Here is a 15,163-nt window from a genome sequence, read left to right as displayed (position 1 = left end):
TATCTGTATAGTATTTGAGAGTGGAATCCCAAACTCATGGGACGGATACATGTGTTGGTTCGTGGTTTTAATTAAAAACACAGAGGGAGGAGCCGTACAGGGGAAAAAAAGAGCTCTTTTATTTCACTTGTAAAGGTCACATTTTTAATCTGTAAATGTGATAAGTGTAGCAGACTGTGTTTTAACACAACAAGTTTGCTGCAATGGTGACAAACACATCAAGCAATTTGCCACTGAACTGGTATTGTCAGGCCAATGCTCTGTTATTTGGCCTAAGTTTCAAAATACCAGTCACAATACTGAAATACGCTTGGCCTCACTGTAACCACTCAAGAGGCAAAGCAAGCAGGCAGTTTCCAGTCACAGGTGTGGACACCCCGATATTCCTGTGATCATACCTGATGGAGGCTACAGATAACAGAAATGCACCTTTTGTGACTGCAGGCGTTTTCCAGGAAGGCAGCCCAGTGCCAGGGGAGCGGGGAGCGTTGAACTTACAGGTCCGTACAGAAAAGCACGTGCTGCCCTGTGGTGCTTTGTCATGGAGCGTGAGCCTGCAGCACCCTCACCGTAATTCACAATTATTTTCTATTAAACCTGCAGTCTTTCCACAGAGGAATTATCCCATTTGGGACTTTCAGTGGAGAACACTTACTCCGTTTCCTGATGAAGTGGAAACAGGTAGGGAATTGCCTGTTGCAGTTCCTACTGCTGCTGATATGCAGCAGTTAAGTGCTGCACGGCCAGTCGTTGGGAGATTCAGCAGCAAAGATGCTCTACTGGAAATATAAAGCAGTGCTTCAGCCACTGGCTGGCATCCGTGCAGTGTATAGAGCCAAACCTGCCCTGTTAGCAGCAGAACTAGGCGGCTTTATTTTTGCAGTTTTTCCTTGTGATGAAAAGAAAGCCTCTGCGATTGCTGAAGCCTCTGATAAAAGAAGGGGGAGTTGTATTATTAGCACGGATGTTAACATCTTTACTTAAAAGACAGGGGGGAAGTGGCTGCCTAACTTTCTTTAAATTGAATTAAAGACATGAGGTCCAGGAAGGAGATCACAAAAACATGTCTGAGCTTGTCAGCCTTTACGGGTTTGGGTGGAAAACTCCAGTTCTCACTTTCCGCTGAGTAACACTGAGAGCTCATTATTTGTGTGGTTTTCAACCTGGCTGTGAATTACGAATGATTTATTTAAGAAGTGATAAACTATGAGCCTGCCCTTCAGCTATTGGGAGGTCCCTACAGCTGAGGTGTTTTACATTCAGCGAGGAGACGGGACTCAGCACCCTTCTGACCTTGGAGCGAATTTCTTGTATTTTCAGTTGAGGGCCAGTATCCATCCCTTTAGTCGCTTTTCTGTAGCCCCTGGGATCTCCTGATATGCAAGTCACAATGAACCAGTTTTACTGAAAGAGAGATGAAAAATCACATGCTGTGATCTGATGACATGAATTCAGCTGGACCAAAGTCAGACCCAGATTCATTTGCAAGTGAAGACGGGATGAAGATTCAGAAACTCTGCTTGAACCTTGCTTTGAGTAAGCATGTCAACAAATAGCTTCTAAACTGATTTGCTTGAATCAATAATGATAAAACCTGTGTATGAATAGGGCCCATATTTATCTGATACCGTGACGAAACAGTATGACAAAGGCAGCTGCATTAGGGCTCTCCCTGGTGCTCGCACCAGTTCAGTGGATGGGTGTTGGTGGCACTGGGAGTTGTTCTGCAAAACTTTGCCCTGTAAACAGGGTAGGCATGTGTGCTTAGATGCAAAGATTTGCATTGACTGTTGATTTCAGGGCCTCCATGCGTTTATTCAGCTGGAAGCTGGTTTTTTTTTTTCCTTTTTTTTTCCCCTCTGTAAGTTACAGGGGACAGAGGCTAACTGACAATATCGTCTTTCCCTTCACAAATTAGAAACTCTGGGAAGGTACATGGGTTACTTGAGGTATGGACTAACCGTCTTGACTAATGCGTTCTGGTTATAGATCTTAAGAGGTATTTGCAGGACCAAAGTACTTATGTAAAGAAGTGTTTTTTAAAATAACGTAAGTCCACATGACAGCATATAAAAGTCAAATGACAGGGCAATTCATGGGTTATTGTTACAAAACTAACCTTTCAAATGAGCTCCTAAAATACTCTGTGGTTGGAGTTTCACTTAAGGAATTTACTTCTAAGACAGTTTCTCCAAGTTTAAATATGTCTACAGAAAACTTCAAAAACTGGGGTTTTTTTTAGGAAAAGAGAGAAAGCAAAATAGCATGCTTTTTTTCTGCATTAAAGTGAATGCTTTTGAAACATATCTGACTGGAATTAAAAAAAAAATTAATTTACCTTCAGAAACTGGGCATCAGTTTTCTCCAACAGAACAAGTCACCGTGCCAACACTTAGAAATGCAACACATCAACTGCTCTTATAGCTCATACTTTATTTTCTGCATCAAAGCTCTGAGAGGGGGGGAGAAAAAAACAGAGAGTGAGAGAGCAAAAGAGTCAGGCTCTTCAGAGCCTCTAATGACGCGTGCCAAACACGTGGAAGGTAAATCCCCTAATTCAGTCTATTCTTTCAGCATTCCCTGGCGGGCAGCCAAGCTAAATATTTCTGCTGGATAAAAAATGCACCCTGTATGCGGCACTTTCTTAACAGGATGGCTCTCCGGCTTTAGCGGAGGGGGCTTCTCTGGGGGAAAGCCAACATGTGTGTTCTCTTATCTATTTATTTATTTTATTAAAAAAGGAGCTTTATGGGCTGTGATTGGATTAACTTAGTGAACCCTGGAGGAAGAGGAAAAACAAACTGGGAAGCTGGTTTAGCACCCCCACCTTTTTGTCATCTTCTTTTGGGATTTCCTGGCTGGCTGCCACCTTGAGCCTGTTGAGTGTTCTTTAGATCAATCAATTAAAAAGGCTTTAATATTTGGGTGATTGGAACGCAACATATGGGCTGCTGGTGCGGATGTCATGTGGTGCGTGGAGTTAATCGAAATGATTAATAGAGGTGTTAGTTTCTTCAAGACTAATTGAAGAAAGAATATAATTGGAAGCATGGACTAACCATTATTGTTGACTTTTTTTTTAACATATTGTGTCCCTGAAACAGTTTTACATGTTTATAAGCATGCAGATTGATTTTGTTTAGATTTCTTCAACGTGATGATTTGCAAAATCATGTTTACTGTACATCCAAAAGCCAAATCTATTTTTATGTAAATTAAATAGAAAAAATATTTCCACATGTCTTGCTGTTTCGGTAACCAGCATGTACACTGAATTTCTGGTATCTGTTTGTCTTTAGATCCTCGCTAGACTTAAACCAATTTACCCAGCCTCACTGTTATATGTGGGGTTACACCACCCATCCTCAGAAACTGATCACGAGCCTCCGAAGGTCTGTTAGGGCACTCTTCTCTCTGCGCAGTGAGAAGTGATAATTTACGCCCTTCTGGTGTCCTAGCACACTGCAAATGTGCCAGGTATTTCAGGGAAATAGCATCTCGATTGTACTGCCCCACACCTTGTCAGCTTGACCATATTTCAAAGAGAGGCAGTTATCTAAAAATAGGACTGGCAAAAGCCTGGCTTTGACAGTCAGAAAGAAATGTGAAAGGAGAGAAATTCAGAGGATTTAACCGAGATCAGATTTTTTGGCCTCTCCACCTTCTTTAAGAATAACACATAACTTTTTTCAGTGGTAGTAGTCTGTGAATTTTTACCAAAACTGTTAAGCTATTGCGAAATACAAAACGAAAGCCATGAACTGGCTGCAGAGGACATCTGGCAGCAAGGAGAGGGTACAAAGGATGTGTCTTCTGAAAGTCATCCCACTGCACGGGGTAGCTCTCAGGTTAGAAATGGGGAAACAGAAAACATGACAATCTTTCGTCTGCAGTCAGCAAGCACGGGCTGGCTGCCCAAGCGCTGTGCGAGGAAGAGCAGTGTCGTGTCCTGCTCGCTGCTGGCCTGTGGTTACGAGTGCTGTAGCAAACTTTCAGCTGGGGATTTCTTAAGACTGAAGATCATGGCTTAAATAAGTCGTGAATCTGCTAGAGGGCAAGTGTTTACCTTTGGGAGAAAAAAATCATAATAGAGTGTTGATCCAAAAGGTAAGTCAGTTCGGATTTAGGGCAGATAACCTACATTTTGAAGCACAGTATTTTCACACCAGCCTCCTTTTTGCCTGCTTTTGGTAACAGAGGAAGAGCTTATGCATAATTTTAATGTTCTGGAAGAGAACTGTCTTTCTGGAAAGGACATATAGATTTTCTCTATTGTTTTCCTCTATTGTTTTCCTTTGCACATGTGGTGCAGCTTATGTATTTGTGCATCTTTTTCAGTAGTCAGAAAGTTTATTCTGCGGCCCAGAATAAACTGAACAGAGAAGTGTTAGATAAGTTTAGAGGGGGTTTGTTGTTGGCTTAGAAGAAAAGACTATAGGATGGTTTTAATATTTTAGAGTCTTCCCACACAGATTTCCAGTGATGCTTTGAAGGCAACTGTGCGTCTGCAAAGACTTTGAGCCTCCCCGGAAGATGTGGCCTGTCTTGTGTACAGATCTGAGCAAAGCGTTTGTAGAAAGGAAGTGGCTGTCCTGTACTGGGGGCTGAGAGGAAGGGAAGACATTAGGTCTGATTGCAAGCTTCCCTTACTCCCCGTTGCCTGATTTGCGTGCACGTAGTGCTAATAGTTCTAGTTGAGGGGTATGCTGGCACAGACTGGTGCAAATTAATCTTTAAAATTTTTTTTTCTATTATTATTTGGTGACCAGATCGGTTACTTAAGGATCTGGTTTTATTACAGCAAACTACTGCAATTAGATAGTCACTTGTTTATTTTTTTAATCTTAACAGTGATGAACAATAGTAGCATCAGCATTTTTGTTGTCTCCATTGCCCTTTAGGATTTAGTATATGAAAAGGAGTGCTTTATGTAAACTTATTGGAACAGGAGCATCCTCTCTATCTTTATCAAACCTTGCCATGTTGTATAGTTAATACAATTCTAGTGCATTGGCCTGGGCCACTGAAAGAGGAGTAGCAAGCCAAGGAAATAGGGTTAAGATCCATGCACATGCTTTGAGTGTGATTTGTGTGTTATGTTCATATTGTCATACAAAGGAGAATGTTCAGTAGTATCCCCCTAAAATTATTCTCAGGAAACTAATCTCTAGTACAAGCAGGGCTGGTAACATCACCTGTTGCTAAGACAGACAGACTATTTGCATTAGGAGATCCCACTTTTAGGTGCTCATAAATCTACCAAATTCTAAATGTGTCGCTCACTTGTTTCTTACGTTTTACCTTCCTCAGGCTGTATTTTTCCCCAAAACCTATTCTGCCATTTCCAAGAACTTGGCTATGCAAAAAATTGTGTTGCTAACATTAAAACTGTGATGACTTTTCTTTTGAAAAGTAACTTCCACCATGACAGTCCCCATTTTTTGGAGCAGAAGTTTGAATGACAGGTTCAATGGCCAGGGGAAAGGACAGCATATGTGGCAGAGGAGGGTGGTAGCCGTTGTTGTCAGGGATGCTGAAATACCGTCCCTCCACCAGGAGCACTTCCCGGTTCCTGGATCTGCACGTGTGCTTCACTTATATTGGGACTCTGTCAGAGCAAGACCAGGACACACACCAGTCCTGTCCCCACCTTCATCCCTGACTCCCACGCCCAGGAGAATTGCTTTTGAGCTGGAAGCCAACCTAGGCGACTGGCAGAGCAGCCACCCCAGGAACTGTAGGAGAACATCATGGCTCGCTTCAATGAGTGAACATGGTTAGGTCTAGAACTGAGCACCTGAACTGAGAGCAGAAGAGTGCATGTTTGGTGCATGCTTACTGCAAACAGTCCTGAGGCCAGAGAGTCATCAAAAGGAACTGTTATTAAAAGCCTATGGACAAGAGCTGAACCTGGCAGGGATTATGAAGGAGGAGAGACTGTGCCTGGAGATCAGCAGTGTCAGGGAGGACGGAAACTGAGAGTAAGGTTGGTACAAGACTGAGGGATTTATCTTTATGGGTTATTGTAGACGAAGACGAGCAAGCTCGGTGTTAAAAGCGGGTGGGATGTAAGCCAGCTCTGATCCAAAAGCTGCCTGACTGCATTAGCACGGTGCTAAGCCCAAGCTAATATATCCGGCTTCTCACCAGGGCTTATTAGCTCGGGCTCAGTGCCATACTAACATAGTCACAGGACTTCCAGTTGGCTTGACACTTCTGCTCAAAGTGTGAACTGAGCTCACCGCTACATGCCTACAGAGGAGCACCAGGAGATGCCCGGAGACCTGACCATGCCAGGCCGCTGTTCAGGCGGTGGAGACCAGGCCTGCTTCTCAGGGGAAGGGGCACGTGGGGATGGAGAGTGCACCGTGTTTGCTTAGATCAGGAGGGGAAAGAAGTGCAGCGCAGATGAGGAACCAGGAGATACTGAAACTGGCTTGATGAGAAGGCCTGGCACAAGGAGCCTGGGTGTGGGAGAGGAAAATGGGAGTGACTGGAAAGGGAAACTACAGGAGGGGTCAGGTGAGGACTTGCTGGGCAAGGAAACCGATGAGAAGTCTGAGGCGAAGTCTGGAAGATGGGCTGAGACGGGAAGAGAGGGGAGGGGGAACAAACTCCACACCAAATCTGGCATGAAACCGAGATGCCTGAAAGCACTCATTCCTCTGCTTCCAGCACATCACCTGGGGGAACCCACCAGCAGAAGTGTCCTGTCCCATCCAGTGCTTGTGCTGACCTTGCCAAAAACAACTGTATGGTTGCTCTGAGCCAGGTCTGTTAGCTTCTCTGCAGAGGTCTGCCTGTGGTAGATCAGAATATCCCAGCTCTGCTGATGATCTGTGTGGGCGTTGGTGTGATGCCAGGTCATGGGATCTCTGCTTTTTCTATTTGCAGTTTCAAAAATCAGCACAAAAACTGTTGAAGAACATTACTGAAATTGCAAACTCAAATTCTCTAGAGTTTAGGTTGTTTGCCTAACCCCAATTTGATCCTCTTGTGCATTATGATACGGTCTTTAATTACTCATTTAATTACTGTTTTTTCTACTGGTTACTTGCCTCATTCAGGCATCAGACAAGCTTGCTAGGGGAGATGAATTGGGGTGGTGTAATAAAATGTTATCTTTAAGATACTTCTTCCCCTCATCTCATTTGCTGCAGCGTGGGGAAGTAAAACAGCCATGGTAGGAAGAAGTGTTGCTCTTCTCAGGGCAGGTGAGCTCTGCTCTGAGGCACCATGTATTATTTCTGCCTGTGATTCTGAGTAAGAAAGATTCATGCCAGTTCACCTCAGCAAAGCCTTTTTCAGGTGGTCATTAATTTTGACATCTTCTGAGTGCCTGATGTGAAGCCCTGCAAAACACAGAGCCATCACAGATGCCAGGAAGAGAAATGCTTTGAACATAGAAAGTACTACGCTGTGCTGAGTAAATCGGCTGCTCTGCATCCCCAAATTAATGTCCACTTTTGATGTTAATGTCATTGTGTCTCCATACACCTTCTGCAAGCAAGAATAGCAATAATACCTTCATCAGCATATGGGGGAAGTACTGTGAAAATCAGATTAGTCATTATCTGATATTTGTGAGGCATTCAAGTGCTGCTGTTGTGATGAGCGAAGTGGAAACATACAAGACAAAAAATTCTGGAAATATGACTTTTTTTAGTCAGCACTCTTCTTTCTAAACACTGAACGAGAAAGGGATCTGTTGGAAAAAAAGATGGTGCATGGTAGGCCAGGAGTGCAGAACTGAGTTTCTGTATGCAGTTCTACACCTGGCCATCTCTGACCATTTGAAAGAGTGCCTGATTTTGCACCATAATAGTCTCCATTTACTGTCATTTTGGAGGCTTTTTATGTGAGTTTGTTGTCTTGCAAATCTGATGGTTCACTGTAGGTTTTTACAGAACTTTGACTCAGCTTCAGGGAAGGAGGAATGAAGAAGCAGAAGAGTGAACTTCTGGAAGCTGAAACCCTCCTTTCCCTGTGTTTGAGCAATCTATGCTCTTACGAAACCTTTTGAAATCTCATTTGGTGATGTCTTTCTGACCCCCAAAATTATTCTTGTGCAAATGTTAACACCCAGCAGAGATGAAATCATTGACTTAGGAAAACATATCTAGCTTATCAGAAACTGCAGGATTCCAACAATACACTAGCAACACCAGCCTTTCTTTTTTTCTTTCTTTTTTTTTTTGGTAATTGTCTGTGGTTAGTTGGCAGGTGGTATTGTGAATCAGGTAACATGTATCAGAGGGAGTGGAATATTTTTTCAGTTCATATGAACCCGAGTCCATGTCACGTATCAAGCTGTTTTTTATTTTCTGGTCTTCTTTTCTGTTCATGAATTTTCTGTGCGCTTATGATTTTGATGTGTTTACTAATTTTATGTTGACACTTTTAATTACATGCTTCCAGGGTGCATAAGCAGAACAAGAACTAGATATGTTTTCCAATTGAATTCAGGCTGTGTGCAAATTTTCTGTGTGGGTTGAACCAACACCTCAGTGAAATCAAAGGACATCAGAGTTTCTCCACTGACCGCGTGAAATCAGTTAGTCCTAAATTGTTGTTGTTTTGATTGTTCTGACACTAAATTTCTTTGATTTGATTGCTGAAGGAAAGTGAACTGAAAGTGGATAGACAAAACATCAGAAAAATTTTGAGGCTTTGGCCTCCCTCCCATATCATGCCATTAGACACCAGGCAGGGAAAAAGGAACAATTACAGTCCAGTGATTGATGGATGCCTGTAAAGCCAGAAGATGCATTTAAACTTGATTTTACATCTTAGAATTTTTAGAGTCACTAGGTGGTTCTAAAAAGGAAAATATGTTTCTACGGAGTTTGCTGTGCATAGGAGGAGGGATCTGCCTGCTAATAAACTAGCAAAACCCCAATATACTCTCCTTGGTCCAAAAGTGACAATTTTGAGTTCTGCTGTTCAGACAAGAGTTTTGTTTTTTCTGTTTGAAATTAAAGGTGTGGCTGAACGTTCATTATCCCTATGATAAAAGCAGTAAAAATAGGTGCAAAATGGCTCTTGTGCAATGTTGTAATTTACCTTTATTTTAAACTGGCTTACACATCTTAATACATTATGACAATCAGAATTATCAGGCCACCAGTCGGAGAGGAGTTTGTTTTGTTAATTGCTCTTGTTAAGCCTAATTACAGAACGGGGTGGAGTGGATGCGAGGGGAGGGAGGAATCTGCTAGCAAGAGGAAATTCTAAAATCCTCGGAGCGGTTCCAGGCAGTGCGTGTTGGGGAGCGAGAGCGCGGGTGTGGTGTGCGTGTCCGGGTGTGCGAGCGTGCGTGTGTAAGGGTGTGAGAGTGAATGACAGACTTTCCGCATGGACTAAAATCCTGAGATGCATGAGCTGGAGGTGGGGAATCTGTGCTGTGCGGACACATGAAGGTACAGCTGAACAAAGAAATGTGCTGTATTTTTGCTTTATGAATTAACTCCTTTTTTGTTCTTTTTTTTTTTTTTTTTTTGAAGGGCATGATGCAGATTACTTACTTTGCTGTTCATTTTTGAATTTTGTGTTGGGTTGAGCGTTAGAATGGTTTGCTGATGTGACGTTGCATCCTTCGATATTACGGGGTTGTGGGCACAAAGTGTGTGTACGTAGCTGTGGGTTGGTATCCTTGGTCCCTTTGAACCATTTTCCTTCTTCCCGGTGACTGCAGCAGAGCAGTGCTGCCCACAAAATGTGTGATTTGTTTAGCCTTTCCAATGGAAAGCAGGCATCCAAAGAGCCCTTCTGCCCTGCATTATTCCAGTTTGTTTGTGTGCCCCACATTACGCTGCTGGCGACTTGCTGTGCCTGACCTGCATTGTCAGCCCCCTCCGTTGCCTCGGGAGCCTCCGGGACAGAAGTTTCTGATAAGGCAGTTTTGAGCAAGCTGGACGCAAAGTAAATGATTGTATAACAAATCTGTGCTCTTCTCTGGGGTATGTTACCTGACTTGTTTGCTGCCAAGGTGGTTTTATTGTTTTGGCTACTGGGTGGAGGGAGGAGACTAGAACAGCAGAGGAGTCACGCTTTTGTTTTGCTTAATTATAATGTACGCTTTTAATAAAACCTTTTAGTGCCATGAATTAAATGGCATTGCAATCCCGCACAAGAAAAATGCTACTGCTGTTACAGCTGACAGCTGAGTGGTTAGATGGCCAGCGTGGGTCTGAGGCTCAGAAGCCTTTTCTTTGCTGGCTGGAGATACTGCTGGGTAAATGTGTTTACTTTTCCCTTAGTATTTATACTAGTTAATGTGTTGCACTAGATAAATCTACTTCCTGAGTCCATCTTTCAGCTTGCTCTCTTTCCTCCCAATTGACAAATGGTTTGAGTTTGACACCGTTTTATCAGTTGAGCCCCTGCTGGGTGCTGCATGCCTGCTTGTTTCTGCTTTATCATGAAAAGTGAATTATCTGCAATATTTTGTTACCACCTAACTAGCAGTTGGCAGGCTTTCCTATATGAACTGATTTAGATTTAAGCAAGGGGAGGCTGTTGTCTTTCTCTGCAAAGCCCTGTTGTTGCTCTCCAGGAAAACAAAAGATCCCAGAGCTTTCCGCACTGCAATCTGCTGCTGTCCCACTTTCAAGGAGGTGTTTTGTTTGTTGCGGCAGCTTCCTATCTTAAAATGATAAATTGAGCGGACGTGTGCGCTCTTTTAAACCTCTGTCTCCAGGGCTTTGCGTTCACTTAGGATAAAATACATTATTTTGTGGGAGGCTGTGGTGCGATTTACACTTGGTTTAAAGATGACAAAGCAAAAGGGAAAGCATCAACATCTTTAGCAGTGGTAGTTTGATGAGGAATAGCTGTCAGAAGAGCTCTGCTGACTTATCCCAAGTGGGTTGCAAATGCATTAGGGATTCATTAATATTAATAGTAGAATAGACATTTCCTGCATTCGTTTGACATCTTCCACGCTCTTTTTTTTGCTTTGCTTTTTTTTTTTTTTAAAGAGCAACTTGGAGTGCAGTTTTAACACTTATTCAAGTTAATACAAGGATGATAAGCCAAAGTTAAACAGAAGGAGACCCCTGAGTGTGTGGGGTCGGTCTCTAGGAGTCCTGGAATTTGGTGCTGTGTTTTAAAGATTGTGGTAAACTCTTGGGTGAGGCTTTCAGGGCAGTTTGCAAAACGGGTCCGCTAGGTACGATTGTAACCAGAAGAAATTGTTGTCAGAAGAAATTGTTCTGTGAGGGTGATGGGAAGGTCACTATCAAAATGGCATGTAAGGGTTAATAACTTTGTAGATTTCTCAAGTAGACACAGTAGTGGCTTGTTCACCTACTGGTGGAAAAAAGAAAATCAAAACCACTCTTCAGTCTTCAAATGTTTTGTGAGGTTGGCTGAACTTCAGTTTGAAAACAAGTTTGAAAAATAAATAGATGCACGGTAGTTTTTACTTATTTTCTCTTTTAAGTCTTGTGATGCGTATTTTGATGCTTCTGCTCTGTCACCAGTAGGCTTCCAAGCTTTCCTAAAAAAAAAAAAAAAAAAAAAGAAATTTGAGAAAAATTTGAGATATCTTTGAGATGTAAAATAAACCCCAGAATATTGTCAGCACCAGAAGGGAACATGTAATTGTGATGATCGTTTTTCAGTGTCCTGCACAGCACATCACAGTTTCATGCACCGAGCCCTTTAATTAGGAGAACTCATTGTAGTCAAGTGAGGCAGGGGCTTGCTTTTTATAGAGAACACAGCTAAGAGCCGCAGTCCATAAAACGTCAAAAGGAGAAGATAAGCCCCCACAAAGCGCCTGGACTGGCAAGACGAGTGATGCAGCAGCTACAAACGCAGCAGCACACACGAGTTCGGCAGCTCTTACCAATAGGGCAATTTGAATTGTCAGTGTGCGTCTGCTCTACTTGTTGAGCCTAATGAAAAGTACAGTTTAATCACTGGTGTGCCAAATTGACCATGATTAGCTGTTATTGCAGATTAGTGCATTGTCTGGGGCTCCAGAATTATTGATCCGGGTGCTGGGCTCTGGTCTTTTCGGTGCCCTCTATCGTAACCTCTTCTTAATGCTTAGGGGAGGGAAGCAGGAAAGGAGAGTAGGAGGGAAGAAGTCCAGATGGGAAGAAAACAGGTCCTGAAAAGACCACATAGGAACTAGGTCAGGTACTCTGGAGATTAAAGAAACATGCTTCATCCCTGGACGCAGGAGGCAGGGACAAGTAGCATACAATTACGAGGAATTAGAACGGCAACAAGTAGTGCAGATTTATCAGCTTTAATTGTCTATTGTCAGGACAGAGCCCTTCTTGTAGATCAGGCGCTGCCAATGCTTTAATACCTCTAATGGACTCTCTATTGTGGGATTATCTCTCCTAAGGACAATGTCTTTCTTAAAACTAGTTGTTTTGGGAGAGGGAGGGAAAAAAAGAAGAAAAAAAAAAGCAGTAGCTGCAGCCTTCATTTTTTTCCTCTCTGGTCTGTCACATTCTGCAGGAAGTAGCTGAGAGCCCAGTGTTGCTCTTCTGTCAGCAGCGCTATTCCTTCAGGGGAACTGATAGATACCTATTGAACATTAACCCCCTTTGCTCCACCTTCCCCAACGAGCCCCTCCAGAAACAATAGCTGGTTGATAAAGAGCAGATAAGCAAGGACACCCTGCTTAAGAATCTCTCTGCTATCTTTATTTTAAAAGCTTTCCTGGGTTTTGCAAAGTAAACATTACAACATTTAAAGAAGGATAAGGTGTCAACTATTTAATGAGAAGTTGTGTTTAATAGCAGAGGAATTCTTCCCTCCCCCAGCCAACACACAGGTCTGAAAAGACTGTTATTTCACCACCATGGTGTAGGAAAGGTGGAGAAAGGACAACTGTACTCTTAGAAGCTTAAAAAGTGGTCCTTGAGCCCACCCCTGCCAGATTCCCTAATCAGCTCTAAATACACAGTCACTATTCCGAATCCCTTGGTCCTAGATGCACGGTAGTCGCGTTGCTGGATCTGTGATAATCTGTGGGTAAATATTTTCGTTTCCACCATATGCGCTTTGTCATGGTGTGTGGCTGTTGTTTTTGTTAATCTGTTTTGAAACGCGCTCCCTGGCCAGTTCTTTGTCTGAGAAAAGTGGCGTGGTTCCACCCATGGATCTCACCCTCCTTCTGCTGTGTTCATCAACTCCACGAGACTGGGCAGCCTGGAGAGTATCTGAAATGAAATTCCAGATGAAATGAAATCTCACTGAATTGTGCAGGAACAGTGTCCGAATTTTCACTGTGGTTCATGTAACTATGACTTACCAGGCAGGTTGAGGAGAGAATACCCCATAAAGTGTCATGACTGCTAAGTTGGGAAGAGTCATGAAAGTTGAATTAATGCAATTAATTCTGAGGTGGCTTCATTATTTCAGATTGTCGTGAGCTTGTTGCTGGGCTGGCATCTTTGAAATATTCACAGGAGTGAGCCTTCTAATTCAGAAGTCTGTGTTTGGGATGTGGAAGGTTGATTTTTGTGCTCAGGTTTTCTTGTCTGGTACAAACTTGGGTTGGTAGAAACATGCAAAGACAGTACAAGTGTTGTTGTATGGGCTCCTGGCTATCATCCCTACCTTTCTGAAGACCACCATCGCTCAGAAGTGTGATGGGAAAGCTGATGGTAACCAGAAGGGGAACATTTGTGGTCTTTGCTGTGAGGCATTTCCCTTCTCGTAAGGGACAAGGAGAGAGCTCCTTACGTTTAGTCCAGCCCCTGAGGTCTGCTGCCTTCTCCCACAATGAAAAAAAAAAAAAAAAGAAGTGCAGTGACCAAGCCTCTGCTGCTGCTACTTTCTCAATACCTTCACCCCAGCTTGCTTCCTGGGAAATAAGAGCAAGTGGCTTCAGACTGTTTCGTCTTTGCTGCTCAACTGCGTTCGCAGTGGAGAGAAGCCCAACTTCTCACAGTGACTTCTTGCCCTCCTGATAGCAAGCCCAGACAGCCTCGGCTCCTTCTTCTCAAACTCGAGCCTCAACAAGAGGAAATGGCTGAAGCTTAGTTCTCACTCCTGTGTGCTGCAAGAACGTTTTTTTCCATTGGAGGAGGGTTGTTTTGGCTTATTCATAAGTCATCTGAGCAGTATTTTAATAAGGCCTAGCTGGAAACAAAAAGGGATATGGTACTTTAGCTTGACTCCTTTTTTCTCTTTTTAAGGAAAATTTCTTGGAGAGGATAAAACAACAGAAATCAAAAGAGACATGAAGGCTTGCACTAGGCAGTAGCTGAGAGTGAAGCCAAAAGATCTGCTCTTGGTATTGCACAGCCGAGACAAAAATAAACGTGAAGGCATTTGGAAGTGCTACGAGGCAATGACCAGGGTGCTCTGTAATTAAAGGCAGTCCCTGAAAGCTGCATGTGTTAATTCAAAAGCCTCCTGGCTACAACATACACCACCCCAAATGCCCTTTCAAAAACCTTCATGTAGATTCAAGTGCAATTTTAATTTCTCTCCTTATAGGCAATACCATGCTGAAGTAGTCCAGGGCATACAAAGCCTCTGAGATCATATCTGAAGCCTACAGGCTGTGTTTTGTAAAGGTCAGGCCAGTCTGTGAGAAGACGGCTTTAACTTTTCCTGTTGCACAGTCAATAGAGCCTGCTGGGTCTCTCTCTTTCCCTTGAATCTGACGGCTACCACGTTTTCAGAAATGTGGCCCCAAAACACGAGTGTATCTCAGCAGAACTTGAAAGCAAGTTCTTCTTTGAGTTTGATTTCTCAGTTGGCTTTTAAAAGATGTGTAGTCGTGCAACTACATCATGTACCTTCTCCGAGTAATGACCACAACTGGTCCCCAAATGTTTACCAGCACAAGGATGCCTACATGCAGGAAGTGGGAAATGGGGGTGGGTCTGGTAGTTACCCTTGATGTGGTCAATTTGCCACTGACCTTGTTTGCGTAAGGGGAAGGGGAGGATGTGAAAATGAGACTCCGCTTTAATCTCTCGTGTGCATTTTATCTCCCCTCCGACTTTCTAAAGAAGTTTCATCTATTAGAGCCAGCTCCCTTCCCTCCTTCTTCCCCTTAACAATTACAGCTCTCTCAGGCGCAGGGAGAACAGCAGCGGCAGCTGAGGCTGAGTTGGGCAGGCTTGTTGTTGAGCTGAGGTGGTGATAGCATCAAAGGAAATGGATGGGGATTTCTGAGATCAGA

At 43.2% G+C, this 15,163-nt stretch overlaps 1 protein-coding gene across 1 annotated transcript in view; it reads left to right on the top strand.

The window, feature by feature from the left end:
* The first annotated feature begins 10,174 nt into the window (after positions 1 to 10,174).
* Positions 10,175 to 15,163, top strand: part of PRDM1 (PR/SET domain 1) — a 30,315-nt gene continuing 25,326 nt past the window's right edge. Inside the window, exon 1 of the mRNA XM_068411004.1 lies at positions 10,175 to 10,234. Within this exon, the coding sequence (XP_068267105.1) occupies positions 10,175 to 10,234 (60 nt within the window). The remainder of the gene's footprint in view (positions 10,235 to 15,163) is intronic.

This window comes from Nyctibius grandis, chromosome 1 (genome assembly GCF_013368605.1).
Source record: "Nyctibius grandis isolate bNycGra1 chromosome 1, bNycGra1.pri, whole genome shotgun sequence".
Taxonomy (NCBI): Eukaryota; Metazoa; Chordata; class Aves; order Nyctibiiformes; family Nyctibiidae; genus Nyctibius; species Nyctibius grandis.
The sequence above is the reverse complement of the archived record's forward strand: the minus strand, read 5'-3'. Positions and strand labels throughout refer to the sequence as shown.